General features: G+C 53.0%; 1 protein-coding gene across 2 annotated transcripts in view; it reads right to left on the bottom strand.

Annotated features, from left to right (window-relative positions):
- The window catches only part of trim25 (tripartite motif containing 25), a 43,347-nt gene extending 16,079 nt beyond the window's left edge, over positions 1 to 27,268 (bottom strand). The window contains exons 1-6 of one of the 2 annotated variants that reach the window (XM_068003786.1): positions 26,575 to 27,268; positions 14,604 to 14,699; positions 9,848 to 10,081; positions 8,578 to 8,752; positions 6,764 to 6,856; positions 384 to 476 (exon numbers count right to left, since the gene is read on the bottom strand). In XM_068003786.1, the coding sequence (XP_067859887.1) occupies positions 384 to 476; positions 6,764 to 6,856; positions 8,578 to 8,752; positions 9,848 to 10,081; positions 14,604 to 14,699; positions 26,575 to 27,174 (1,291 nt within the window). In that variant the 5' untranslated portion in view covers positions 27,175 to 27,268. The remainder of the gene's footprint in view (positions 1 to 383; positions 477 to 6,763; positions 6,857 to 8,577; positions 8,753 to 9,847; positions 10,082 to 14,603; positions 14,700 to 26,574) is intronic. The other variant, XM_068003788.1, reaches the window with a different exon arrangement.
- Positions 27,269 to 27,565: the final 297 nt, after the last annotated feature.

The following is a 27,565-nucleotide window of genomic DNA, read 5'->3' as shown; positions in this document are numbered from 1 at the left end:
CGCACTCTCCCCCCTCCCCTCCCCTCGCACTCTCCCCCCTCCCCTCTCCCCGCACTCCCTCCATCCCCCATCTCCTCTCTCCACACTCCCCCTCTGTGCCCCGCACTCTCCCTCCCCCTCCCCCTCCGTGCCCCCGCTCTCTCCCCCCTCTCCATTCCTCACTCTATCCCTCTCCATTTCTCTGGCTGATTTCCTCTCTCTCTAACCCAGGGGTCACTGGGACTAACTGTACGACTCACTGCCAACCTGACTTTGGAGAGCAGAGGCCAGTGTTGGAATCTCCTGCTCTGCACGGTTCGGTACCTCTCAGGGTATTGGGGACGCACACCTCCTGATTCTGACCCCCACACTCTGACCCTCCCTGTGACCATTCCCTCACTCACTCTTTTTGCTTTGTTTGCCCTCGGGAGGATTGCTTGTTTGTGGTGTTTCCGAGTCACTGGCGGCAGGTGGTTCCTTCCGACCTGGGGCGGAGCCTGTGGACACATGAGGATATTACAGGCATTACAATCTCATTACAGGCATTACAATCTCATTACAGGCATTACAATCTCATTACAGGGATTACCATCAGGAGCAGGAACCCTGGCTGATTTCCCCTCTCTCTAACCCAGGGGTCACTGGACAGTGATCGGGAGCAGGAACCCTGGTACTAAATGAATATTTCACATCCGTCTTCACTAGAGAAGAGGATGCTGCCATTGTAGCAGTAAAGGAGGAGGTAGTAGTGATATTGGAGAGGATATAAATAGATAAAGAGGAGGTACTTGAGATTGTCAGTACTCAAAGTAGAAAAGTCACCCGGTCCAGATGGGAGGCATCCTGGGTTAGTGAGGGGAGTAAGGGTGGAAGTTGCGGAGACTCTGGCCACAATCTTCCAATCCTCATTAGATATGGGGGCAGTGCCGGAGGACTGGAGGATTGCAAATGTTACACCCCTGTTCAAAAAAGGGGAGGGGGATAAACCCGGCAATTACAGGCCAGTCAGCCTAACATCGGTGGTGGGGAAACTTTTAGACACAATAATCTAGGACAATATTAATTGTCACTTGGAAAAGTCTGGGCTAATAACTGCAAGTCAGCACGGATCTGTTTAAGAAATATCATGTTTGACTAACTTGATTGAGATCTTTGATGAAGTAACGGAGAGGGTTGATGAGGGGAGTGCGGTGGATGTTGTGTATATGGACGTTCAAAGGGCATTTGGTAAAGTACCACATAATAGACTTGTCAGCAAAATTAAAGCCCATTGGATTAAAGGGACAGTGACAGCGTGGATACAAAATTGGCTAAGGGACAGAAAGCAGAGAGAGTGGTGGTGAACGGTTGTTTTTCAGACTGGAGGGAAGTTTACAGTGGGTGTTCCCCAGGGGTCAGTATTAGGACCACTGCTCTTTTTGATATATATTAATGACCTGAACTTGGATATCGGGGGTACAGTTTCAAAGTTTGCAGATGACACGAAACTCGGAAATGCAGTAAACAACGTGGAGGATAGTAACAGACTTCAGGAGGACAGAGACAGACTGGTGAAATGGGCAGACACATGGCAGCTGAAATTTAATGCAGAGAAGTGTGAACATAGAAACATAGGAATATAGGAACAGGAGTAGGCCATTCAGCCCCTCGAGCCTGCTCCGCCGTTTGATAAGATCATGGCTGATCTGTGATCTAACTCCATATACCTGCCTTTGGCCCATATCCCTTAATACCTTTGGTTGCCAAAAAGCTATCTATCTCAGATTTAAATTTAGCAATTGAGCTAGTATCAATTGCCGTTTGCGGAAGAGAGTTCCAAACTTCTACCACCCTTTGTGTGTAGAAATGTTTTCTAATCTCACTCCTGAAAGGTCTGGCTCTAATTTTTAGACTGTGCCCCCTACTCCTAGAATCCCCAACCAGCGGAAATAGTTTCTCTCTATCCACCCTATCCGTTCCCCTTAATATCTTATAAACTTCGATCAGATCACCCCTTAACCTTCGAAACTCCAGAGAATACAACCCCAATTTGTGTAATCTCTCCTCGTAACTTAACCCTTGAAGTCCGGGTATCGTTCTAGTAAACCTACGCTGCACTCCCTCCAAGGCCAATATGTCCTTCCGAAGGTGCGGTGCCCAGAACTGCTCACAGTACTCCAGGTGCGGTCTAACCAGGGTTTTGTATAGCTGCAGCATAACTTCTGCCCCCTTGTACTGTAGTCCTCTAGATATAAAGGCCAGCATTCCATTAGCCTTCTTGATTATTTTCTGCACCTGTTCAAGACACTTCAATGATCGATGTACCTGAACCCCTAAGTCCCTTTGGACATCCACAGTTTTTAACTTTTTACCATTTAGAAAGTACCCTGTTCTATCCTTTTTTGATCCAAAGTGGATGACCTCACATTTGTCTACATTGAATTCCATTTGCCACAGTTTTGCCCATTCACCTAATCTATCAATATCGCTTTGTAATTTTATGTTTTCATCTACACTGCTTACAATGTCACCAATCTTTGTGTCATCGGCAAACTTAGATATGAGACTTTCTATGCCTTCATCTAAGTCGTTAATAAATATTGTGAATAATTGAGGCCCCAAGACAGATACCTGCGGGACTCCACTAGTCACATCCTGCCAATGTGAGTACCTTCCCATTATCCCTACTCTCTGTCGCCTTTCACTCAGCCAACTTCCTAACCAAGTCCGTACTTTTCCCTCGATTCCATGGGCTTCTATCTTAGCCAACAGTCTCTTATGTGGGACCTTATCAAATGCCTTCTGGAAGTCCATATAAATAACATCCATTGACATTCCCCTGTCCACTACTTTAGTCACCTCTTCAAAAAATTCAATCAGGTTTGTCAGGCACGACCTACCTTTCACAAATCCATGTTGGCTCTCTCTGATTAACTGAAAATTCTCGAGGTGTTCAGTCACCCTATCCTTAATTATAGACTCCAGCATTTTCCCCACAACAGATGTTAGGCTAACCGGTCTATAATTCCCTGGTTTCCCTCCCTGTCCTTTCTTAAAAAGCAGAGTGACATGTGCAATTTTCCAATCTAGAGGGATGGTTCCTGAATCTAGAGAACGTTGAAAGATTATAGTTAGGGCATCCGCAATGTGCTCACCTACTTCCTTTAAAACCCTGGGATGGAAACCATCTGGTCCTGGGGATTTGTCACTCTTTAGTGCTATTATTTTCTTCATTACTGTTGCTTTACTTATGTTAATTTTATCGAGTCCCTGTCCCAGATTCAATATTAGTTTTCTTGGGATTTCCGGCATGCTATCCTCTTTTTCTACTGATGCAAAGTAATTGTTCAACATGTCCGCCATTTCCCCATTGTCAATGACAATATCCCCACTTTCAGTTTTTAAGGGGCCAACACTGCTCCTGAACACCCTCTTTTTCCTAATATAACTATAAAAGTTCTTTGTATTGGTTTTGATATCCCTTGCAAGTTTCTTTTCATACTCTCTTTTTGTAGCTCTTACTATCTGTTTTGTGACCCTTTGTTGATCTTTGTATCTTTCCCATTCGCCAGGATCTGTGCCATTTTTTGCCTTTTTGTATGCCCTTTCCTTATGTCTTATACTGTCCCTTACCTCTTTAGTTGTCCATGGCTGGTTTTTTTGGTAAGTAGAGTTCTTGCCCCTCAGGGGTATAAACCGATTCTGTATCACGTTAAATGTTTCTTTAAAGATTTCCCACTGATCATCAGTTGTTTTACCCATTAACAGATTTGCCCAGTTTACTGTGGATAGTATCTGTCTCATCCCATTGAAGTCGGCCTTACCCAAGTCTAGAATCTTAGCAGCTTATTCACTTTTTTCCCTTTCAAACACTACCTTGAATTCGATCATGTTATGATCGCTATTGGATAGATGTTCACGCACAGTTAAGCTGTTAACTAAATCTGGTTCATTACTCATTACTAAATCTAGTATGGCTTGCCCCCTTGTTGCCTCCAGGACATACTGCTGTAGAAAACTATCCCGGACACACTCAAGAAATTCACTACCTTTCTGACAGTTGCTAGTCTGCTTTTCCCAATTTATGTGAAGGTTAAAGTCCCCCATTAAGACCACTATGCCTTTCTTACATGCTTGTCTAATCTCTGCATTTATACAATCTAGCACTTCATAGCTGCTGCCAGGGGTCCTATACACAACTCCCACTATAGTCTTAGATCCTTTCCTATTTCTCAATTCAACCCATAAGGTCTCTGTTGGCTGCTTACCTCTAGTTATAACCTCCTTTATCATTGAAGTGATTTCATCTCTAATCATTAAGGCTGCTCCTCCCCCTCTTCCATTTTCCCTATCTCTCCTGTAGACCTTCTAACCCGGTATATTTAGTTCCCAATCCTGACCATCCTGCAGCCAAGTCTCAGTAATAGCTATCATGTCATACCCTCCAATTTGAATTTGAACCTGTTGTTCATTTAATTTATTCCTTACACTCTGTGCGTTTGTCTATCGAACTCTTAGTTGGGCCATACACCCTAGCCTGACCTTCAGCTTTGATGCTGGGTTAATCGCCTTACGCCTTCTAGTTTTTATTTTATCTGTCGTGCCTAAAGTACACTTTCTTTCCGCTGCTCTACGCTTTTCCCTTTCACTGTTCTTGAACAACTGTTTGTACTATTTGTATTGTAGATTTCCCCTGGGTCTTCCCCTCTCTTGCTGCTCTCAACTTTACTCCCTTCTGTCTCCCCGCTCAGGTTCCCATATCCCTGCCATTCTCGTTTAAACCTTCCCCAACAGCACTAGCAAACACCCCCGCGAGGACATTGGTCCCGGTCCTGCTCAGGTGTAACCCGTCTCGCTTGTACAGGTCCCACCTTCCCCAGAACCGGTCCCAATGTCCCAGGAATCTAAATCCCTCCCTCCTGCACCATCCCTGCAGCCACGCATTCATCCGGTTTATTCTCCTGTTCCTCTCCTCACTAACACGTGGCACTGGGAGTAATCCTGAGATTACTACCCTTGAAGTTATGCATTTTGGTAGAAAGAATTGGTAGATAGATTTCTCAGCACAAAAGGCATCAAGGGGTATGGGGAGAGAGCGGGAATATGGTATTGAGATAGAGGATCAGCCATGATCATACTGAATGGCAGAGCAGGCTCGAAGGGCCAAATGGCCTACTCCTGCTCCTATTTTCTATGTCTATGTTTCTAGAATGAGGAGAGGCAATATAAACCACATGGTACAATTTTAAAGGGGATGCAGGAACAGAGACACCTGGGGGTGCACATACACAAATCTTTGAAGGTGGCAGGACAAAGTTGGGAAGGTTGTTAAAAAAGCCTAAGGGGTCCTGGGCTTTATAAACAGAGGCACAGAGTACAAAAGCAAGGAAGTTATGCTAAACCTTTATAAATCACCAGTTAGGCCTCAGCTGGAGTATTGTGTTCAATTCTGGACACCACACTTTAGGAAGGATGTCAAGGCCTTAGAGAGGGTGCAGAGGAGATTTACTAGAATGTTCCAGGGATGAGGGACTTCAGTTATTTGGAGAGACTGGAGAAGCTGGGATTGTTCTCCTTTAGAGTAGAGAAAGTTAAGGGGAGATTTGATTGAGGTGTTCAAAATCATGAAGGGTTTTGAGAGAGTAAATAAGGAGAAACTGTTTCCAGTGGCGGAGGGTCGGTGACCAGAGGACACAGAGTTAATGTGATCGGCAAAAGAGCCAGAGACGACATGAGGAAACATTTTTTTACGCAGTGAGTTGTTCTGATCTGGAATGCGCTGCCTGAAAGGGCGGTGGAAGCAGATTCAAAAATAACTTTCAAAAGGGAATTGGATAAATACTTGGAAGGAAAAAATTTACAGGGCAATGGGGAAAGAGGATAAGAGTGGGACTATTTTTTACACAGCGAGTGGTTAGGATCTGGAATGCACTGCCTGAGGGGGTGGTGGAGGCAGATTCAATCATGGACTTCAAAAGGGAACTGGATAAGTACCCGAAAGGAAAAAATTTGCAGGGCTCGGGGAAAGGGCGGGGGAGTGGGACTAGCTGGATTGCTCTTGCATAGAGCCGGCACGGACTCGATGGGCCAAATGGCCTCCTTCAGTGCTGTACCTACTATGATACCTCTCTCTAACCCAGGGGTCACTGGACAGTGATCAGGAGCAGGAACCCTGGCTGATTTCCCCTCTCTCTAACCCAGGGGTCACTGGACAGTGATCAGGAGCAGGAACCCTGGCTGATTTCCCCCTCTCTCTAACCCGGGGGTCACTGGACAGTGATCGGGAGCAGGAACCCTGGCTGATTTCCCCTCTCTCTAACCCAGGGGTCACTGGACAGTGATCAGGAGCAGGAACCCTGGCTGATTTCCCCCTCTCTCTAACCCGGGGGTCACTGGACAGTGATCAGGAGCAGGAACCCTGGCTGATTTCCCCCTCTCTCTAACCCGGGGGTCACTGGACAGTGATCAGGAGCAGGAACCCTGGCTGATTTCCGTCTCTCTCTGACCCAGGGGTCACTGGACAGTGATCAGGAGCAGGAACCCTGGCTGATTTCCTCTCTCTCTAACCCAGGGGTCACTGGACAGTGATCAGGAGCAGGAACCCTGGCTGATTTCCTCTCTCTCTAACCCAGGGGTCACTGGGACTAACTGTACGACTCACTGCCAACCTGACTTTGGAGAGCAGAGGCCAGTGTTGGAATCTCCTGCTCTGCACGGTTCGGTACCTCTCAGGGTATTGGGGACGCACACCTCCTGATTCTGACCCCCACACTCTGACCCTCCCTGTGACCATTCCCTCACTCACTCTTTTTGCTTTGTTTGCCCTCGGGAGGATTGCTTGTTTGTGGTGTTTCCGAGTCACTGGCGGCAGGTGGTTCCTTCCGACCTGGGGCGGAGCCTGTGGACACATGAGGATATTACAGGCATTACAATCTCATTACAGGCATTACCATCTCACTACAGGCATTACCATCTCACTACAGGCATTACCATCTCACTACAGACACTGTAACCGCTGACACTGCCATTATATTGCAGATATGGCCACTGTGTCGCAGACATTGTCCCTCATTCCCCACCCGCCCGCAAATCTGGCTCACATTCAGTGTTGTGCTGTCACTCCTGTGCCTTTAACATAGTAAAACGTCCCAAAGCACTTCACAGGAGTGTAATCTGACAGGACAGAGGGTTGTAGGGCTGGGGGAGATTACAGAGATAGGGAGGGACGAGGCCATGGAGGGATTTGAACACAAGGATGAGAATTTTAAAATCGAGGCGTTCCCGGACCGGGAGCCAATGTAGGTCAGCAAGCATAAGAACATAAGAACATAAGAAATTGGAGCAGGAGTAGGCCAATCGGCCCCTCGAGCCTGCTCCGCCATTCAATAAGATCATGGCTGATCTGATCCCAACCACAAATCTAAAGAACACAAGAAGTCGGAGCAGGACCCGGCCACATAGCCCCTGGGCCCTCTCCGCCACTCACAGGGCATTGACCGATCCGAACTCAGCTTCATGTCCAATTTCCTGCCCGCTCCCCATAACCCCTAATTCCCTTTACTTCTAGGAAACTGTCTATTTCTGTTTTAAATTTATCTAATGATGTAGCTTCCACAGCTTCCTGGGGCAGCAAATTCCACAGACCTACCACCCTCTGAGTGAAGAAGTTTCTCCTCATCTCAGTTTTGAAAGAGCAGCCCCTTATTCTAAGATTATGCCCCCTAGTTCTAGTTTCACCCATCTTTGGGAACATCCTTACTGCATCCACCCGATCAAGACCCTTCACAATCTTATATGTTTCAATAAGATCGCCTCTCATTCTTCTGAACTCCAATGAGTAGAGTCCCAATCTACTCAACCTCTCCTCATATGTCCGCCCCCTCATCCCCGGGATTAACCGAGTGAACCTTCTTTGTACTGCCTCGAGAGCAAGTATGTCTTTTCTTAAGTATGGAGACCAAAACTGTATGCAGTATTCCAGGTGCGGTCTCACCAATACCTTATATAACTGCAGCAATACCTCCCTGTTTTTATATTCTATCCCCCTAGCAATAAAAGCCAACATTCCGTTGGCTTTCTTGATCACCTGCTGCACCTGCATACTAACTCTTTGATTTTCTTGCACTAGGACCCCCAGATCCCTTTGTACTGCAGTACTTTCCAGTCTCTCGCCATTAAGAAAATAACTTGCTCTCTGATTTTTCCTGCCAAAGTGCATAACCTCACATTTTCCAATATTATATTGCATCTGCCAAATCTCCGCCCACTCACCCAGCCTGTCTATATCCCCTTGCAGGTTTTTTATGTCCTCCTCACTCTCTACTTTCCCTCCCATCTTTGTATCATCTGCAAATTTTGATATGTTGCACTCGGTCCCCTCCTCCAAATCGTTAATATAGATTGTAAAGAGTTGGGGACCCAGCACCGACCCCTGTGGAACACCGGGGTGATGGGTGAACGGACATAGTGCAAGTTAGGATACGGGGCAGCAGAGTTTTGGATGAGCTGAAGTTTATGGAGGGTGAAAGATGGGACCCCAAGTAAGAGGCAGCTTCAGTAACTATGTTAACACAGTGTCTCTCAAGCTCCTGGTCTGATTCTGGAGTAACTCCCACTCACCTTTCTGCTCCAGTAGACAGACTCTCTGCTCCAGTGAAAACTTTAGCTGCCGCATCAGATTCTGTTTCAATGCAGAAACCGCTTTCCCGATGAGTTCCACCTTCCTGCTGTCCAGCTCAATTTGTTGGGGAGGCGTGTGAGATTCCAGAGAGATTACAGGCAGCTCGGAGACATTCTGAAACCAAAATATCGGCAGTAACCCTTAAAGCAGAATTCGCCAGTGGAAGACTGGGAGACGATTGGCCACATTTCAAGGCCGTCCCTAGTGGGCGAATCATTTCAACCAACTTGGGAAATACCGTCAATTAATTGTTAAACCGTTTACTGAGGAGAGTGCACAGCTTCATGATCAATGTCCAATAGGCACAGTCCGAATATCCCACCGTGTACAAAACGCAGGATAACACAGTCCGAATATCCCACCGTGTACAAAACACAGGATAACACAGTCCGAATATCCCACCGTGTACAAAACACAGGATAACACAGTCCGAATATCCCACCGTGTACAAAACGCAGGATAGCACAGTCCGAATAACCCATAGTGTATAAAACGCAAGATAACACAGTCCGAATATCGCACAGTGTATAAAACACAAGATAACACAGTCCAAATATCGCACAGTGTATAAAACACAAGATAACACAGTCCGAATAACCCAGTGTATAAAACACAAGATAACACAGTCTGAATAACCCATAGTGTATAAAACGCAAGGTAACACAGCTTGAATATCCCACAGTGTATAAAATGCAGGATAACACAGCCCGAATATCCCACAGTGTATAAAACGCAGGATAACACAGCCCGAATATCCCACAGTATATAAAACGCAGGATAACACAGCCTGAATATCCCAGTGTACAAAACGCAGGATAACACAGCCTGAATATCCCAGTGTATAAAACACATGGTAACACAGTCTGTGGTGTATTATGCAGGATTACACAGTCTGTGGCGTAACATCGCATCAGAGATTTATCTATCTATGAAACTTTGGTCTTTGTGTGAACAGATGTACTTACCCATTTACAGTGGGTAAGGAAATAAAGATTTATTATCCAGGAAGCAAATCAGAATCACTTGCTACACCACCCCAGAGACCTCGTACAAATATCTTTCAAAATCCTGTCAGTAGAGCTATGGTCTTGTCCCCACATCCCCACCCAGGTCCATGCCCCCTGGAACACAGTAATCTCTGATTCACCATCATAATGCTGCCAGGATGCGATAAACTGGATAGGAATTATGTTGTAAAACATGCCGTACCTTCCAGAACACCATGCCCTCGGTGTGGGCCAGCACAGTGTCCAGCTGATCCTTGTACTCCTTTAGCTGACCCAGTTGGCTGGTAATCTGGTCGAGGACATCGTCTACCTTCAAATTCGCTTTGTTTTCTTCATCTTCAATCAGTTTGGCTGCAATTTTCTCCTCTTCCTCGATCATAGTTTTCATCTCATTATAATCATATGAAAGTGAAGACTGCTGCCTCACCGAGGACTCCTGAGCGGGAGGAAGCAGTTCCACAGATGTAGTCTACATGGATTTTAGCGAGGCTTTTGACAAGGTCCCACATGGCAGACTGGTCAAAAAAGTAAATGCCCATGGGATCCAAGGGAATGTGGCAAATTGGATCCAAAATTGGCTCAGTGGCAGGAAGCAAAGGGTAATGGTCGACGGGTGTTTTTGTGACTGGAAGGCTGTTTCCAGTGGGATTCCGCAGGCTCAGTACTAGGTCCTTTGCTTTTTGTGGTATACATTAACGATTTGGACTTAAATGTAGGGGACATGATTAAGAAATTTGCTGATGACACAAAGATAGGCCGTGTGGTTGATAGTGAGGAGGAAAGCTGTAGAGTGTAGGAAGATATCAATGGACTGGTCAGGTGGGCAGAAAAGTGGCAAATGGAATTCAATCCGGAGAAGTGTGAGGTAATGCATTTGGGGAGAGCAAACAAGGCAAGGGAATACACAATAAATGGGAGGATACTGAGAGGTGTAGAGGAACAGAGGGACCTTGGAGTGCATGTCCACAGATCCCTGAAGGTAGTAGGACAGGGAGATAAGGTGGTTAAGAAGGCATATGGAATACTTTCCTTTATTAGCCGAGGCATAGAATATAAGAGCAGGGAGGTTATGCTGGAACTGTATAAAACACTAGTTAGGCCACAGCTTGAATACTGCGTACAGTTCTGGTCACCACATTACAGGAAAGATGTGATTGCACTAGACGGGGTACAGAGGAGATTTACGAGGATGTTGCCAGGACTGGAGAATTTTAGCTATGAGGAAAGATTGGATAGGCTGGGGTTGTTTTCCTTGGAACAGAGGAGGCTGAGGGGAGATTTAATTAAGATGTATAAAATTATGAGGGGCCTCGATCGAGTGGATAGGGAGGACCTATTTCCCTTAGCAGAGGGGTCAGTGACCAGGGGGCATGGATTTAAAGTGATTGGGAGAAGGATTAGAGGGGAGCTGAGGACAATTTTTTCCACCCAGAGGGTGGTGGGGGTCTGGAACTCACTGCCTGAGAGGGTGGGAGAGGCAGAAACCCTCAACTCATTTAAAAAGTACCTGGATGTGCACCTGAAGAGCCGTGACCCACAGGGCTACGGACCAAGTGCTGGAAAGTGAGATTAGGCTGAGGGCTCGTTTCTCAGCCAGCGCGGACACGATGGGCCGAATGGCCTCCTTCTATGCCGTAAATTTTCTATGATTCTATGACAGTTCAGTATTTCAGAAATAGTCTCAAAGTTTAACTTGTAACAGGCAGCAGCAACGAGGCCTGTGACAGAGTCTGGACAGTACTGTAATCGGCAAATACCCAGTTCCATCACAAAGAAGAGGCTTATAATGTTGTGAAGAAGAGTGGTGAGCCTCAGGATTGGGAGAGTTTTAGAAACCTGCAAAGGATGACCAAAAAATTGATAAAAAGGGAGAAAATAGAATGAGAGTAAACTAGCAAGAAATATAAAACAGATTGTAAGAGCTTCTACAAGTACGTAAAAAGGGAAAGAGTAGCAAAAGTAAACGTTGGTCCCTTCGAGGCTGAAACAGGAGAAATTATAATGGGGAATCAGGAAATGGCAGAGATGTTAAACAAATATTTTGTATCTGTTCACAGTAGAAGAAACAAAAAGCATTTCAAACATAGTGGGGAACCAAGGGTCTAATGAGTGTGAGGAATTTAAAGTAATTAATATCAGTAGAGAAAAAGTACTGGAGAAATTAATGGGACTAAAAGCCGATAAATCCCCTGGACCTGATGTCCTACATCCGAGGGTTCTAAAAGAGGTGGCTGCAGAGATAGTGGATGCATTGGTTGTGATCTTCCAAAATTCCCTAGATTCTAGAACAGTCCCAGTGGATTGGAAGGTAACAAATGTAACCCCGTTATTCAAGAAAGGAGGGAGAGAGAAAACAGGGAACGACAGGCCAGTTAGCCTGACATCAGTCATCAGGAAAATGCTGGAATCCATTATTTTTTTATTATTCATTCATGGGATGTAGGCGTCGCTGGCGAGGCCGGCATTTATGGCCCATCCCTAATTGCCCTTGAGAAGGTGGTGGTGAGCCGCCTTCTTGAACCGCTGCAGTCCGTGTGGTGACGGTTCTCCCACAGTGCTGTTAGGGAGGGAGTTCCAGGATTTTGACCCAGCGACGATGAAGGAACGGCGATATATTTCCAAGTCGGGATGGTGTGTGACTTGGAGGGGAACGTGCAGGTGGTGTTGTTCCCATGTGCCTGCTGCCCTTGTCCTTCTAGGTGGTAGAGGTCGCGGGTTTGGGAGGTGCTGTCGAAGAAGCCTTGGCGAGTTAAGGACGTGGTAACAGGGCACTTAGAAAATCATAATATGATTGGGCAGAGTCAACACAGTTTTGTGAAAGGGAAATCGTATTTGACAAATTTATGAGAGTTTTTTGAGGGTGTAACTAGCAGGGTGGATAAAGGGGAACCAGTGGATGTAGCATATTTGGATTTTCAAAAGGCATTCGATAAGGTGCCACATAAAAGGTTGTTACACAAGATAAGGGCTCATGGGGTTGGGGGTAATATATTATCATGGATAGAGGATTGGTTAAAGGACAGAAAACAGAGAGTAGGGATAAACGGGTCATTTTCAGGTTGTCAGGCTGTAACTAGTGGGGTGCCACAAGGATCAGTGCTTGGGCCTCAGCTATTTACAATCTCTATTAATGACTTAGATGAAGGGACCGAGTGTAAAGTATCCAAGTTTGCTGATGATACAAAGCTAGGTGGGAAAGTAAGCTGTGAGGAGGACACAGAGTCTGCAAAGGGATATAGACACATTAAGTGAATGGGCAAGAAGGTGACAGATGAGTATAATGTGGGGAAATGTGAGGTTATTCACTTTGGTAGGAAAAATAGAAAAACAGAATATTTTTTAAATGGTGAGAAACTATTAAATGTTGGTATTCAGAGAGATTTGGGTGTCTTTGTACAAGAAACACAAAAAGTTAGTATGCAGGTACAGCAAGCAATTAGGAAAGCAAATGGGATGTTGGCCTTTATTGCAAGGGGGTTGGAGTACAAGAGTAAGGAAGTTTTACTACAATTATACAGGGCTTTGGTGAGACCTCACCTGGAGTACTGTGTACAGTTTTGGTCTCCTTATCTAAGGAAGGATATACTTGCCTTAGAGGCGGTGCAACGAAGGTTCACTAGATTAATTCCTGGGATGAGAGGGTTGTCCTATGAGGAGAGATTGAGTAGAATGGGCCTATACTCTGGAGTTTAGAAGAATGAGAGGTGATCTCATTGAAACGTATAAGATTCTGAGGGGGCTTGAAAGGGTAGATGCTGAGAGGCTGTTTCCCCTGGCTGGAGAATCTAGAACTAGGGGGCATAGTCTCAGGATAAGGGGTCGGCCATTTAAGACTGAGATGAGGAGGAATTTCTTCACTCAGAGGGTTGTGAATCTTTGGAATTCTCTACCCCAGAGGGCTGTGGATGCTGAGTCGTTGAATATATTCAAGACTGAGATCGATGGATTTTTGGACTCTGGGGGAATCAAGGGACATGGGGATCGGGCGGGAAAGTGGAGTTCAGGTCGAAGATCAGCCATGATCTTATTGAATGGCGGAGCATCCAGTCCTGTACTAATTATGATATCCCACTATATCGCCCGAACACACAATGTACCCCTGAACACACGGTGATATCCCGTGTACCCCTGAACACACGGTGATATCCCGTGTACCCCTGAACACACGGTGGTATCCCGTGTACCCCTGAACGCGCGGTGGTATCCCGTGTACCCCTGAACGCACGGTGATATCCCGTGTACCCCTGAACGCACCGTGATATCCCGTGTACCCCTGAACGCGCGGTGATACCCCGTGTACCCCTGAATGCACGGTGATATCCCGTGTACCCCTGAACGCGCGGTGATACCCCGTGTACCCCTGAACGCGCGGTGATACCCCGTGTACCCCTGAACGCACGGTGATATCCCGTGTACCCCTGAACGCACGGTGATATCCCGTGTACCCCTGAACGCGCGGTGATACCCCGTGTACCCCTGAACGCGCGGTGATATCCCGTGTACCCCTGAACACACGGTGATATCCCGTGTACCCCTGAACACACGGTGATATCCCGTGTACCTCTGAACGCACGGTGATATCCCGTGTACCCCTGAACGCACGGTGATATCCCATGTACCCCTGAACGCACGGTGATATCCCGTGTACCCCTGAACGCACGGTGATATCCCGTGTACCCCTGAACGCACGGTGATATCCCGTGTACCCCTGAACGCACGGTGATATCCCGTGTACCCCTGAACGCACGGTGATATCCCGTGTACCCCTGAACGCACGGTGATATCCCGTGTACCCCTGAACGCACGGTGATATCCCGTGTACCCCTGAACGCACGGTGATATCCCGTGTACCCCTGAACGCACGGTGATACCCGTGTACCCCTGAACGCGCGGTGATACCCCGTGTACCCCTGAACGCACGGTGATACCCCGTGTACCCTCTCCCCCGCCCCACTTACCTTTATGTGCTGTTTCTGGTACTGCGCCAGCTCCAGGCTATGCTGAGTTTGGATGATTTGATATCCCACATTGGTCCGCAGAGCCTTCAGTTCCTCCTAGGAGCAGAGGGTTCGCTCTGGTCAGGGAGTCATATCATTGGGACCATCCGCCAGTTACTCAAACACAACAACAACAACTTGCATTTATATAGCGCCTTTAACGTCCCAGGGTGCTTCACAGAAGTGATCATCAGACAAAATTTGACACTGAGCCACATAGAGATATTAGGACAGGGGAACAAAGCTTGGTTAGAGGGAGGTTTTAAGGAGCGTCTTAAAGGAGGAGAGAGGTAGGGAGACGGAGGGGTTTATGGAGGGAATCCCAGAGCTTAGGGCCCAGGCAGCTGAAGGCGTGGCCACCAATGGTGGAGCAATTAAAATCGGGGATGGGCAAGAGGCAAGAATTGGAGGAGCGCAGAGATCTGGGAGGGTTGTAGGGCTGGGGGAGATTACAGAGATAGGGAGGGACGAGGCCATGGAGGGATTTGAAAACAAGGATGAGAATTTTAAAATCGAGGTGTTCCCGGACCGGGAGCCAATGTAGGTCAGCGAGCACAGGGGTGATGGGAGAACGGGACTTCGTGCAAGTTAGGATATGGGCAGCAGAGTTTTGGATGAGCTCAAGTTTATGGAGGGTGGAAGATGGGAGGTGGGAGGCTGGCCAGGGGAATATTGGAATAGTCAAGTCTGGAGGTAACAAAGGCATGGACGAGGGTTTCAGCAGATGAACTGAGGTGCGGGCGGAGATGGACGATGTTACGGAGGTGGAAGTAGGTGGATGGAGCGGAGATGGAGCGGAGATGGGGCCAGGAGCTCATCTCAGGGTCAAATAGGAAGCCAAGGCTGCGAACGGTCGGGTTCAGCCTCAGACAGTGGTCAGGGAGAGGGATGGAGTCGGTGGCCCAGGGAACAGAGTTTGTGGCGGGGCCAAAGACAATGGCTTTGGTCATTCCAATATTTAGTTGGAGGAAATGTTTGCTCATCCAGTCGGAGAAGCAATGTGAGAAATGAGAGACAGTGGAGGGGTCGAGGGAGGTGGTGGTGAGGGTGAGCTGGGTGTGGTCAGAGTACATGTGGAATCTGACGTCGTGTTTTCGGATGATGTCACCGAGGGGCAGAGTGTAGATGAAAAATAGGAGGGGCCAAGGATAGATCCTTGGGGAGACTCCAGGGGTAACGGTGAGGGAGTGGGAAGAGAAGCCATTGCAGGAGATTCTCTGGCTATGACTGGATGGATAAGAATGGAACCAGACGAGGGCAGTCCCTCCCCGCTGGACGACGGAGGAGAGGGTTGGGGGAGGATGGTGTGGTCAAACATGTCAAAGGCTGCAGACAGGTGGAGAAGGATGAGGAGGGAGAGTTTCCCACGGTCACTGTCACACAGGAGGTCATTTGTGACTTTGATAAGATCCATTTCCAAATGGCCAAAGAACCAAAGGTGACATGAGGAAAAACTTCTTTACACAGCGAGTGGTTGGGATCTGGAATGCACTGCCCGAGGGGGTGGTGGAGGCAGATTCAATCATGGCCTTCAAAAGGGAACTGGATAAGTACTTGAAAGGAAAAAACTTGCAGGACTACGGGGAAAGGGCAGAGGAGTGGGACTAGCTGGATTGCTCTTGCGATAGAGCTGGCACGATGGGCCGCATGGCCTCCTTCCGTGCTGTAACCTTTCTACGATTTCAGTACTGTGGCAGGGGCGGAAACCTAATTGAAGGGATTCAAACGTAGGAAAGATGGACATGGATTTGGGAGGTGACAACACGTTTAAGGACTTTGGAGAGGAAAGGGAGGTTGGAGATGGGACGTTAGCTTGCAAAGACAGAGGGGCTACGGGTGGGTTTTTTGAGGAGGGTGATGACGCCAGATTGGAAAGGGAGGTGGACAGTACCTGAGGAGAGGGAACCCATAAACAGTATTAGCTAACATGGGGGCCAGGAAGGGAAGTTGGGTGGTCAGCAGTTTGGTGGGAATAGGGTGGAGGGAGCAGGAGGTGGGTCTCATGGTCAAGATGAGGACATGAGAGGAGAGAGGAGAGGAGATAGGAGAGAAACTAGAGAAAGATGTGAGTTCAGGGCTAGGGCAGGGGGGAACCGTCTGGGAAGTTTGTCTCGGTGGGCTAGGGGAGGGGAGGGGAGGGAAGTGGCAGAGGCAGCTGAACGGATGGTCTCAATCTTAGTGACAAAGAAATCCATGAGCTCCTCGCACTTGTTGTTGGAAGTGAGGGTGGAGGGGGCAGGGGAGAGGGGTTTACGGAGATGGTTTGCAGTGGAGAGAAGCTGGGGTCATCTTTTCATTCCAGGAATAGTGAGCAGTTTTGGGAGAGGAGAGCACGACCTGATAGTGCTTTATGTGGTGCAGCCCGATCTGGCGATGAATGGCTAAACCAGTTGACAGACATAAACGTTAAAGTCTGGGTCCCTTGGACTTAAGGGAGTGGAGATGAGGGCCGTGACAGAGGGAATGACCAGGGTGAGAGAGAGTAATGGTTTTAAAGGGGACATGAGCATCAAAGGTGGAGGTGAGGGAGTGATTGAGCAGATCGATAGCTGCAGAAATGTTATGGGGGAATAACACTGCACACATTAGAACCTTGACTGCCCCCACAAAGGGCCGGCCAGTGTTGGGGCACAGCTCCGGGGCGCCCCCGCCAGTGTTGGGGCACAGTTCTGGGGTCCTTGCACATTACCCAATGCCAGTCAGGGACAGGGGTTACAATTGCCCTGGGTTAGGGAAAGGAACGATTCCCAGGGTTCCTGCGGGGGGGAATGTGTGATTGTTTGGACATGGGGTGAAGGCAGGGTCAGACACTGGTGTGATTTTCTTCTGGACTCAGTTGGTGAGGAGAGCAGGATATATTCTAGTGGGGGCAAAACGGGAAAAAAATCACTGCAAATGCTGGAAATCTGTTCAGACACAGACGGTCAGTCCGAGCTGCCAGGCAGGGCCTGAGACTGCTCCAGTTATGCTCCAGTCGTATAGAGCTCTGGTTAGACTGTATCTGGAGTATTTAGTTCAGTTCTGAGCACTGCACCTCAGGAAGGATATATTGGCCTTGGAGGGAGTGCAGTGCAGATTCACCAGAATGATACCAGCACTCAAAGGGTTAAATTATGAGGCCAGATTGCAGAAACTTGGTTTGTATTCCCTGGAGTTGCATAGACTAGGCTTGTATTCCCTCGAGGATAGAAGATTAAGGGGTGATCTAATTGAGGTGTTTAAGATGATTGAAGGATTTGATAGGATAGGTGGAGAGAAACTGTTTCCTCTGATGGGGAAGTCCAGAACAAGGGGACATAACCTTAAAATTAAAGCCAGGCTATTCAGGGGTGATTTCAGGAAGCAGTTCTTCATGCAAAGGATAGTGGAAATCTGGAACTCTCTCCCTCAAAAAGTTGTGGATGCTGGGGGTCAATTGGAACTTTCAAGACTGAGATCGATAGATTTTTGTTGGGTGAGGGGATTGAGGGATATGGAACCAAGGCGGGTAAATGGAGTTAAAATACAGATCAGCTGTGATCTAATTAAATGGCAGAACAGGCTCGAGGGGCTGAATGGCCTCCTCCTGTTCCTTCCTATGAATCAACCAAATGCAGAAAAATAACACCCGAGCCTGGGATTGGTCAGCCTGGCACACTGCCCACACCGGGGACTGGTCAGCCTGGCACACTGCCCACACCGGGGACTGGTCAGCCTGGCACACTGACCACACCGGGGACTGGTCAGCCTGGCACACTGACCACACCGGGGACTGGTCAGCCTGGCACACTGACCACACCGGGGACTGGTCAGCCTGGCACACTGACCACACCGGGGACTGGTCAGCCTGGCACACTGACCACACTGGGGAATGGTCAGCCTGGCACACTGCCCATATGTGACTGGTCAGCCTGGCACACTGCCCACACTGGGGAACTGGTCATCCTGAACTGGTCAGTCACAGCCCCTTATTATATTCTTTTGCTAAACTTATTTTGTGCAGTTCCAAATCTTGAGGGTCAGTGGATGTTGAATGGATTGTGCGTCTCTCAGTGTGACGTGATTATCAATCGATCGACTGAGAGTCTGGAGAATGAGGCTGTGTCACAACAGGCCCTGTGTTTGCCATGTGCGTGTGACCGGTCTGCGTGTGACCGGTCTGCGTGGCAGCACATTGATCAAACACAGCTTATCAGGCAAAGAGCAAACAGCAGCCACTCAGCAAACTTCCCGAGTCCAACAACAACATTGGAGAAATACTTGAGAAGGAAAAATTTACGGGGTTATGGGGAAAGAACAGGGGAGTGGGACTAATTGAATAGCTCTTTCAAAGAGCCGGCACAGGCACGATGGGCCAAATGGCCTCCTTCTGTGCTGTATCATTGTAACGCCCCTCAGAGGGAGAGTGGCCAGTTTATTCTCTGCTGTAACCCCATGTCTGGGATGTCCTTAATCTGAGGGAATCTCTCCGCCTCTCTCGCTCGTTATTGTTTTTTGCAGTGGTTAAACTGGACCCTGTCCCCGAACCATCACTCCAGTCCCTGTCCCCGAACCATCACTCCAGTCCCTGTCCCCGAACCATCACTCCAGTCCCTGTCCCCGAACCATCACTCCAGTCCCCGTCCCGAAACATCACTCCAGTCCCTGTCCCCGAAACATCACTCCAGTCCCCGTCCCGAACCATCACTCCAGTCCCTGTCCCCGAACCATCACTCCAGTCCCCGTCCCGAAACATCACTCCAGTCCCCGTCTCGAAACATCACTCCAGTCCCCGTCCCGAAACATCACTCCAGTCCCCGCCCCGAAACATCACTCCAGTCCCCGCCCCGAAACATCACTCCAGTCCCCGTCTCGAAACATCACTCCAGTCCCCGCCCCGAAACATCACTCCAGTCCCCGCCCCGAAACATCACTCCAGTCCCCGTCCCGAAACATCACTCCAGTCCCTGTCCCCGAAACATCACTCCAGTCCCCGCCCCGAAACATCACTCCAGTCCCCGCCCCGAAACATCACTCCAGTCCCCGTCTCGAAACATCACTCCAGTCCCCGCCCCGAAACATCACTCCAGTCCCCGCCCCGAAACATCACTCCAGTCCCCGTCCCGAAACATCACTCCAGTCCCTGTCCCGAAACATCACTCCAGTCCCCACCCCGAAACATCACTCCAGTCCCCGCCCCGAAACATCACTCCAGTCCCCGTCCCGAAACATCACTCCAGTCCCTGTCCCCGAAACATCACTCCAGTCCCCGCCCCGAAACATCACTCCAGTCCCCGCCCCGAACCATCACTCCAGTCCCCGCCCCGAACCATCACTCCAGTCCCCGCCCCGAACCATCACTCCAGTCCCCGCCCCGAAACATCACTCCAGTCCCTGTCCCCGAACCATCACTCCAGTCCCCGCCCCGAACCATCACTCCAGTCCCCGCCCCGAAACATCACTCCAGTCCCCGCCCCGAACCATCACTCCAGTCCCTGTCCCGAAACATCACTCCAGTCCCTGTCCCCGAACCATCACTCCAGTCCCTGTCCCCGAACCATCACTCCAGTCCCCGCCCCGAACCATCACTCCAGTCCCCGCCCCGAAACATCACTCCAGTCCCTGTCCCCGAACCATCACTCCAGTCCCCGCCCCGAACCATCACTCCAGTCCCCGCCCCGAACCATCACTCCAGTCCCCGCCCCGAACCATCACTCCAGTCCCTGTCCCCGAAACATCACTCCAGTCCCTGTCCCCGAACCATCACTCCAGTCCCCGCCCCGAAACATCACTCCAGTCCCCGCCCCGAACCATCACTCCAGTCCCCGCCCCGAAACATCACTCCAGTCCCCGCCCCGAAACATCACTCCAGTCCCCGCCCCGAACCATCACTCCAGTCCCCGCCCCGAAACATCACTCCAGTCCCTGTCCCCGAAACATCACTCCAGTCCCCGCCCCGAAACATCACTCCAGTCCCTGTCCCCGAAACATCACTCCAGTCCCCACCCCGAACCATCACTCCAGTCCCTGTCCCCGAAACATCACTCCAGTCCCCGCCCCGAACCATCACTCCAGTCCCCGCCCCGAACCATCACTCCAGTCCCCGCCCCGAACCATCACTCCAGTCCCCGCCCCGAACCATCACTCCAGTCCCTGTCCCCGAAACATCACTCCAGTCCCCGTCCCGAACCATCACTCCAGTCCCCGCCCCGAAACATCACTCCAGTCCCCGCCCCGAACCATCACTCCAGTCCCCGCCCCGAAACATCACTCCAGTCCCCGCCCCGAAACATCACTCCAGTCCCCGCCCCGAAACATCACTCCAGTCCCCGCCCCGAACCATCACTCCAGTCCCCGCCCCGAACCATCACTCCAGTCCCCGCCCCGAAACATCACTCCAGTCCCCGCCCCGAAACATCACTCCAGTCCCCGTCCCGAAACATCACTCCAGTCCCCGCCCCGAAACATCACTCCAGTCCCCGCCCCGAAACATCACTCCAGTCCCCGCCCCGAAACATCACTCCAGTCCCCGCCCCGAAACATCACTCCAGTCCCCGCCCCGAAACATCACTCCAGTCCCCGCCCCGAAACATCACTCCAGTCCCCGCCCCGAAACATCACTCCAGTCCCTGTCCCCGAAACATCACTCCAGTCCCTGTCCCCGAAACATCACTCCAGTCCCCGCCCCGAAACATCACTCCAGTCCCCGCCCCGAAACATCACTCCAGTCCCCGCCCCGAACCATCACTCCAGTCCCCGTCCCGAAACATCACTCCAGTCCCCGCCCCGAAACATCACTCCAGTCCCCGCCCCGAAACATTACTCCAGTCCCCGCCCCGAAACATCACTCCAGTCCCCGTCCCGAACCATCACTCCAGTCCCCGCCCCGAACCATCACTCCAGTCCCCGCCCCGAAACATCACTCCAGTCCCCGCCCCGAAACATCACTCCAGTCCCCGCCCCGAAACATCACTCCAGTCCCCGCCCCGAACCATCACTCCAGTCCCCGCCCCGAAACATCACTCCAGTCCCCGCCCCGAAACATCACTCCAGTCCCTGTCCCCGAAACATCACTCCAGTCCCTGTCCCCGAAACATCACTCCAGTCCCCGCCCCGAAACATCACTCCAGTCCCTGTCCCCGAAACATCACTCCAGTCCCCGCCCCGAAACATCACTCCAGTCCCCGCCCCGAAACATCACTCCAGTCCCCGCCCCGAAACATCACTCCAGTCCCCGCCCCGAAACATCACTCCAGTCCCCGCCCCGAAACATCACTCCAGTCCCCGCCCCGAAACATCACTCCAGTCCCCGCCCCGAAACATCACTCCAGTCCCCGCCCCGAAACATCACTCCAGTCCCCGCCCCGAAACATCACTCCAGTCCCCGCCCCGAAACATCACTCCAGTCCCTGTCCCCGAAACATCACTCCAGTCCCTGTCCCCGAAACATCACTCCAGTCCCCGCCCCGAAACATCACTCCAGTCCCCGCCCCGAAACATCACTCCAGTCCCTGTCCCCGAAACATCACTCCAGTCCCCGCCCCGAACCATCACTCCAGTCCCCGCCCCGAACCATCACTCCAGTCCCCGCCCCGAACCATCACTCCAGTCCCTGTCCCCGAAACATCACTCCAGTCCCCGCCCCGAAACATCACTCCAGTCCCCGCCCCGAACCATCACTCCAGTCCCTGTCCCCGAAACATCACTCCAGTCCCCGTCTCGAAACATCACTCCAGTCCCCGCCCCGAACCATCACTCCAGTCCCTGTCCCCGAACCATCACTCCAGTCCCCGCCCCGAAACATCACTCCAGTCCCCGCCCCGAAACATCACTCCAGTCCCCGTCTCGAAACATCACTCCAGTCCCCGCCCCGAAACATCACTCCAGTCCCCGCCCCGAAACATCACTCCAGTCCCCGCCCCGAAACATCACTCCAGTCCCCGCCCCGAAACATCACTCCAGTCCCCGTCTCGAAACATCACTCCAGTCCCCGCCCCGAAACATCACTCCAGTCCCCGTCCCGAAACATCACTCCAGTCCCCGCCCCGAACCATCACTCCAGTCCCCGCTCCGAAACATCACTCCAGTCCCCGCCCCGAAACATCACTCCAGTCCCCGCCCCGAAACATCACTCCAGTCCCCGCCCCGAAACATCACTCCAGTCCCCGCCCCGAAACATCACTCCAGTCCCCGCCCCGAACCATCACTCCAGTCCCTGTCCCCGAACCATCACTCCAGTCCCCGCCCCGAACCATCACTCCAGTCCCCGCCCCGAAACATCACTCCAGTCCCCGCCCCGAAACATCACTCCAGTCCCCGCCCCGAAACATCACTCCAGTCCCCGCCCCGAAACATCACTCCAGTCCCCGCCCCGAACCATCACTCCAGTCCCCGCCCCGAAACATCACTCCAGTCCCCGCCCCGAAACATCACTCCAGTCCCTGTCCCCGAAACATCACTCCAGTCCCCGCCCCGAAACATCACTCCAGTCCCCGCCCCGAACCATCACTCCAGTCCCCGCCCCGAAACATCACTCCAGTCCCTGTCCCCGAACCATCACTCCAGTCCCCATCCCGAAACATCACTCCAGTCCCCGCCCCGAACCATCACTCCAGTCCCCGTCCCGAAACATCACTCCAGTCCCCGTCCCGAAACATCACTCCAGTCCCTGTCCCCGAAACATCACTCCAGTCCCCGTCCCGAAACATCACTCCAGTCCCCGCCCCGAAACATCACTCCAGTCCCCGCCCCGAAACATCACTCCAGTCCCCGCCCCGAACCATCACTCCAGTCCCCGCCCCGAAACATCACTCCAGTCCCTGTCCCCGAACCATCACTCCAGTCCCTGTCCCCGAAACATCACTCCAGTCCCCGCCCCGAAACATCACTCCAGTCCCCGCCCCGAACCATCACTCCAGTCCCCGCCCCGAAACATCACTCCAGTCCCTGTCCCCGAACCATCACTCCAGTCCCTGTCCCCGAAACATCACTCCAGTCCCCGCCCCGAAACATCACTCCAGTCCCTGTCCCCGAACCATCACTCCAGTCCCTGTCCCCGAAACATCACTCCAGTCCCCGCCCCGAAACATCACTCCAGTCCCTGTCCCCGAAACATCACTCCAGTCCCCGCCCCGAAACATCACTCCAGTCCCTGTCCCCGAAACATCACTCCAGTCCCTGTCCCCGAAACATCACTCCAGTCCCCGTCCCGAAACATCACTCCAGTCCCTGTCCCCGAAACATCACTCCAGTCCCCGCCCCGAAACATCACTCCAGTCCCTGTCCCCGAACCATCACTCCAGTCCCCGCCCCGAAACATCACTCCAGTCCCTGTCCCCGAACCATCACTCCAGTCCCTGTCCCCGAAACATCACTCCAGTCCCTGTCCCCGAAACATCACTCCAGTCCCTGTCCCCGAAACATCACTCCAGTCCCCGCCCCGAAACATCACTCCAGTCCCTGTCCCCGAACCATCACTCCAGTCCCCGTCCCGAAACATCACTCCAGTCCCCGCCCCGAAACATCACTCCAGTCCCCGCCCCGAAACATCACTCCAGTCCCCGCCCCGAAACATCACTCCAGTCCCCGCCCCGAAACATCACTCCAGTCCCCGCCCCGAAACATCACTCCAGTCCCTGTCCCCGAACCATCACTCCAGTCCCTGTCCCCGAACCATCACTCCAGTCCCCGTCCCGAAACATCACTCCAGTCCCCGCCCCGAAACATCACTCCAGTCCCCGTCTCGAAACATCACTCCAGTCCCCGCCCCGAAACATCACTCCAGTCCCTGTCCCCGAAACATCACTCCAGTCCCCGCCCCGAAACATCACTCCAGTCCCTGTCCCCGAAACATCACTCCAGTCCCCGCCCCGAAACATCACTCCAGTCCCCGCCCCGAAACATCACTCCAGTCCCCGCCCCGAAACATCACTCCAGTCCCTGTCCCCGAACCATCACTCCAGTCCCTGTCCCCGAACCATCACTCCAGTCCCCGTCCCGAAACATCACTCCAGTCCCCGCCCCGAAACATCACTCCAGTCCCCGCCCCGAAACATCACTCCAGTCCCCGCCCCGAAACATCACTCCAGTCCCCGCCCCGAAACATCACTCCAGTCCCCGCCCCGAAACATCACTCCAGTCCCCGCCCCGAAACATCACTCCAGTCCCCGTCTCGAAACATCACTCCAGTCCCCGCCCCGAAACATCACTCCAGTCCCTGTCCCCGAAACATCACTCCAGTCCCCGCCCCGAAACATCACTCCAGTCCCTGTCCCCGAAACATCACTCCAGTCCCCGCCCCGAAACATCACTCCAGTCCCCGCCCCGAAACATCACTCCAGTCCCCGCCCCGAAACATCACTCCAGTCCCTGTCCCGAAACATCACTCCAGTCCCCGCCCCGAAACATCACTCCAGTCCCCGCCCCGAAACATCACTCCAGTCCCCGCCCCGAAACATCACTCCAGTCCCTGTCCCGAAACATCACTCCAGTCCCCGCCCCGAACCATCACTCCAGTCCCCGCCCCGAACCATCACTCCAGTCCCTGTCCCCGAACCATCACTCCAGTCCCCGCCCCGAAACATCACTCCAGTCCCCGCCCCGAAACATCACTCCAGTCCCCGCCCCGAAACATCACTCCAGTCCCTGTCCCGAAATATCACTCCAGTCCCCGCCCCGAAACATCACTCCAGTCCCTGTCCCCGAACCATCACTCCAGTCCCCGTCCCGAAACATCACTATGGCCCAGCCCGCCCTCCCTCCCAAAACAGTCCGCCGAGCAAGTTGGGCAGGTTTGGGCTGAGTGTTAGTTTAGTTACGTTAAACAGGGCTCCACTGCTCAGTGAAGCTGGTCTCTGATCAGCTGTTTGCTGGAGTGGAGCCGGAGTGACCTCAATACTGAGCAACATAACCGGGCAAAGGCCCCTGAGCCAATCTCCTTCAAACACCGTTACCAGCCCAGGGTTTGCTGAGTGACAGGGTCGGTAAACACAAGGGATCAACACATAAAGCTCGGGAAACTTGGGGAGCAGGCGTTTGGACCCCGGACCCCGGACCCCGGACCCCTCATTAATACACTCCGCTCCTCATTACCGCCCGGCTAAAAGTTAGAAATTCAACAGAATCTTCCTCTGCGGCAAAAAAGGGGAAAAAACTGAAAATAAATCACACTGGGAGTCACAACTGACAAGGAGCCGACCCCCACCCCCCTCACCCCCTGTCCCCACCCCCCTCTCCCCCGTCCCTACCCCCCTCACCCGTCCCCACCCCCCCTCTCCCCCCCCCTCACCCCCCGTCCCCACCCCTCTCACCCCCCGTCCCCACCCCTCTCACCCCCCGTCCCCACCCCCACCCCCCTCGTCCCCACCCCCACCCCCCTCTCCCCCTGTCCCTACCCCCTCCCCCCGTCCCTACCCCCTCCCCCCTCACCCGTCCCCACCCCCCCCACCCCCCTCCCCCACCCCCCTCACCCCCCGTCCCCACCCCCCTCACCCCCCGTCCCGTCCTCACCACCACCCCCCTTACACCCCGTCCCCACCCCCACCCCCCTCTCCCCCTGTCCCTACCCCCTCCCCCCGTCCCTACCCCCTCCCCCCTCACCCGTCCCCACCCCCCCCACCCCCCTCCCCCACCCGTCCCCACCCCCCCCACCCCCCTCCCCCACCCCCCTCACCCCCCCCACCCCCCTCCCCCACCCCCCTCACCCCCCGTCCCGTCCTCACCACCACCCCCCTTACACCCCGTCCCCACCCCCCTCACCCCGTCCCCACCCCCTGTCCCCACCCCCAACCCCCCTCACCCCCCGTCCCCACCCCCCCCACCCCCCGTCCCCACCCCCTCACCCCCTGTCCCCACCCCCAACCCCCCTCACCCCCCGTCCCCACCCCCCTCACCCCCCGTCCCGACCACCACCCCCCCCACCCCCTGTCCCCACCCCCTCCCCTCACCCCCTGTCCCCACCCCCTCTCCCTCTCACCTCCCGCTGATCCCGGGCCTCCTCGGCGGTCTGGGTGGCGCAGGCCCGGTGTTCGAGTAGGCAGACGGCGCAGATGCAGGCGGCGTGCGGGCGGCAGTAGAACTCGAGCAGCTTTCCGTGCCGGGGGCAGCGGCGCTGGGCCAGGTCGGCCAGCGGGAGGCTGAGGCGGTGCGAGGCGAAGGCCGCGCTCTGGCGGTGCGGCTCCAGGTGCTCGGGGCAGAAGGAGGCCAAGCAGGTCAGGCAGGTCCGCGAGGCCGAGGCCCCGCCGGGCGGGCAGGAGTCGCAGGGGACGTCGGGGACCGGGGCCTGGTCGGGGGCCGGGTCCGGGGGCTCGGGTTTGAGCCTCCCCCGCTCGAAGCCCTCCACCACGGCGCACAGCACCCGGTTGGGGTGGAGCTCGGGCCGGTCGGGGAAGTGGGCCCGGCATTGCGGGCAGGTGAAGCCCAGGAGGACGCGCCGGTCCCCGGCCCAGAATTGCGCCAGGCAGCCCCGGCAGAAGTTGTGGCCGCACGGCGCCGTCACCGGCTCCCGGAACAGGTCCAGGCAAACGGCGCACGTCAGCTCGGCCTCCAGCCCGGGGAGCGCCGCCGCCTCGGCCATCGGGCTACCGCACCGGACCGAAAGTGAAACCGAGCTCCGAGGCCCCGCCCGGCCTCCGATAAACAGCCTCCGCCCCCCCGGGCCCAGAGAGAGGGAGAGAGGGGTGTGTGAGTGAGGGTGGGTGAGAGGGTGAGTGAGTGAGTGAGGGTGGGTGAGTGAGGGTGGGTGAGTGAGGGAGGGTGAGTGAGTGAGTGAGGGTGGGTGGGTGAGGGAGGGTGAGTGAGTGAGGGTGGGTGGGTGAGGGAGGGTGAGTGAGTGAGTGAGGGTGGGTGAGAGGGTGAGTGAGTGAGTGAGGGTGGGTGAGTGAGGGAGGGTGAGTGAGTGAGTGAGGGTGGGTGGGTGAGTGAGAGGGTGAGTGTGAGTGAGGGAGGGTGAGTGAGGGAGGGTGAGT

This window comes from Heptranchias perlo, chromosome 23, assembly GCF_035084215.1.
Source record: "Heptranchias perlo isolate sHepPer1 chromosome 23, sHepPer1.hap1, whole genome shotgun sequence".
Classification (NCBI taxonomy): Eukaryota; Metazoa; Chordata; class Chondrichthyes; order Hexanchiformes; family Hexanchidae; genus Heptranchias; species Heptranchias perlo.
Note: the sequence above shows the minus strand (reverse complement) of the source record. Positions and strands in the feature narration are given on the sequence as shown.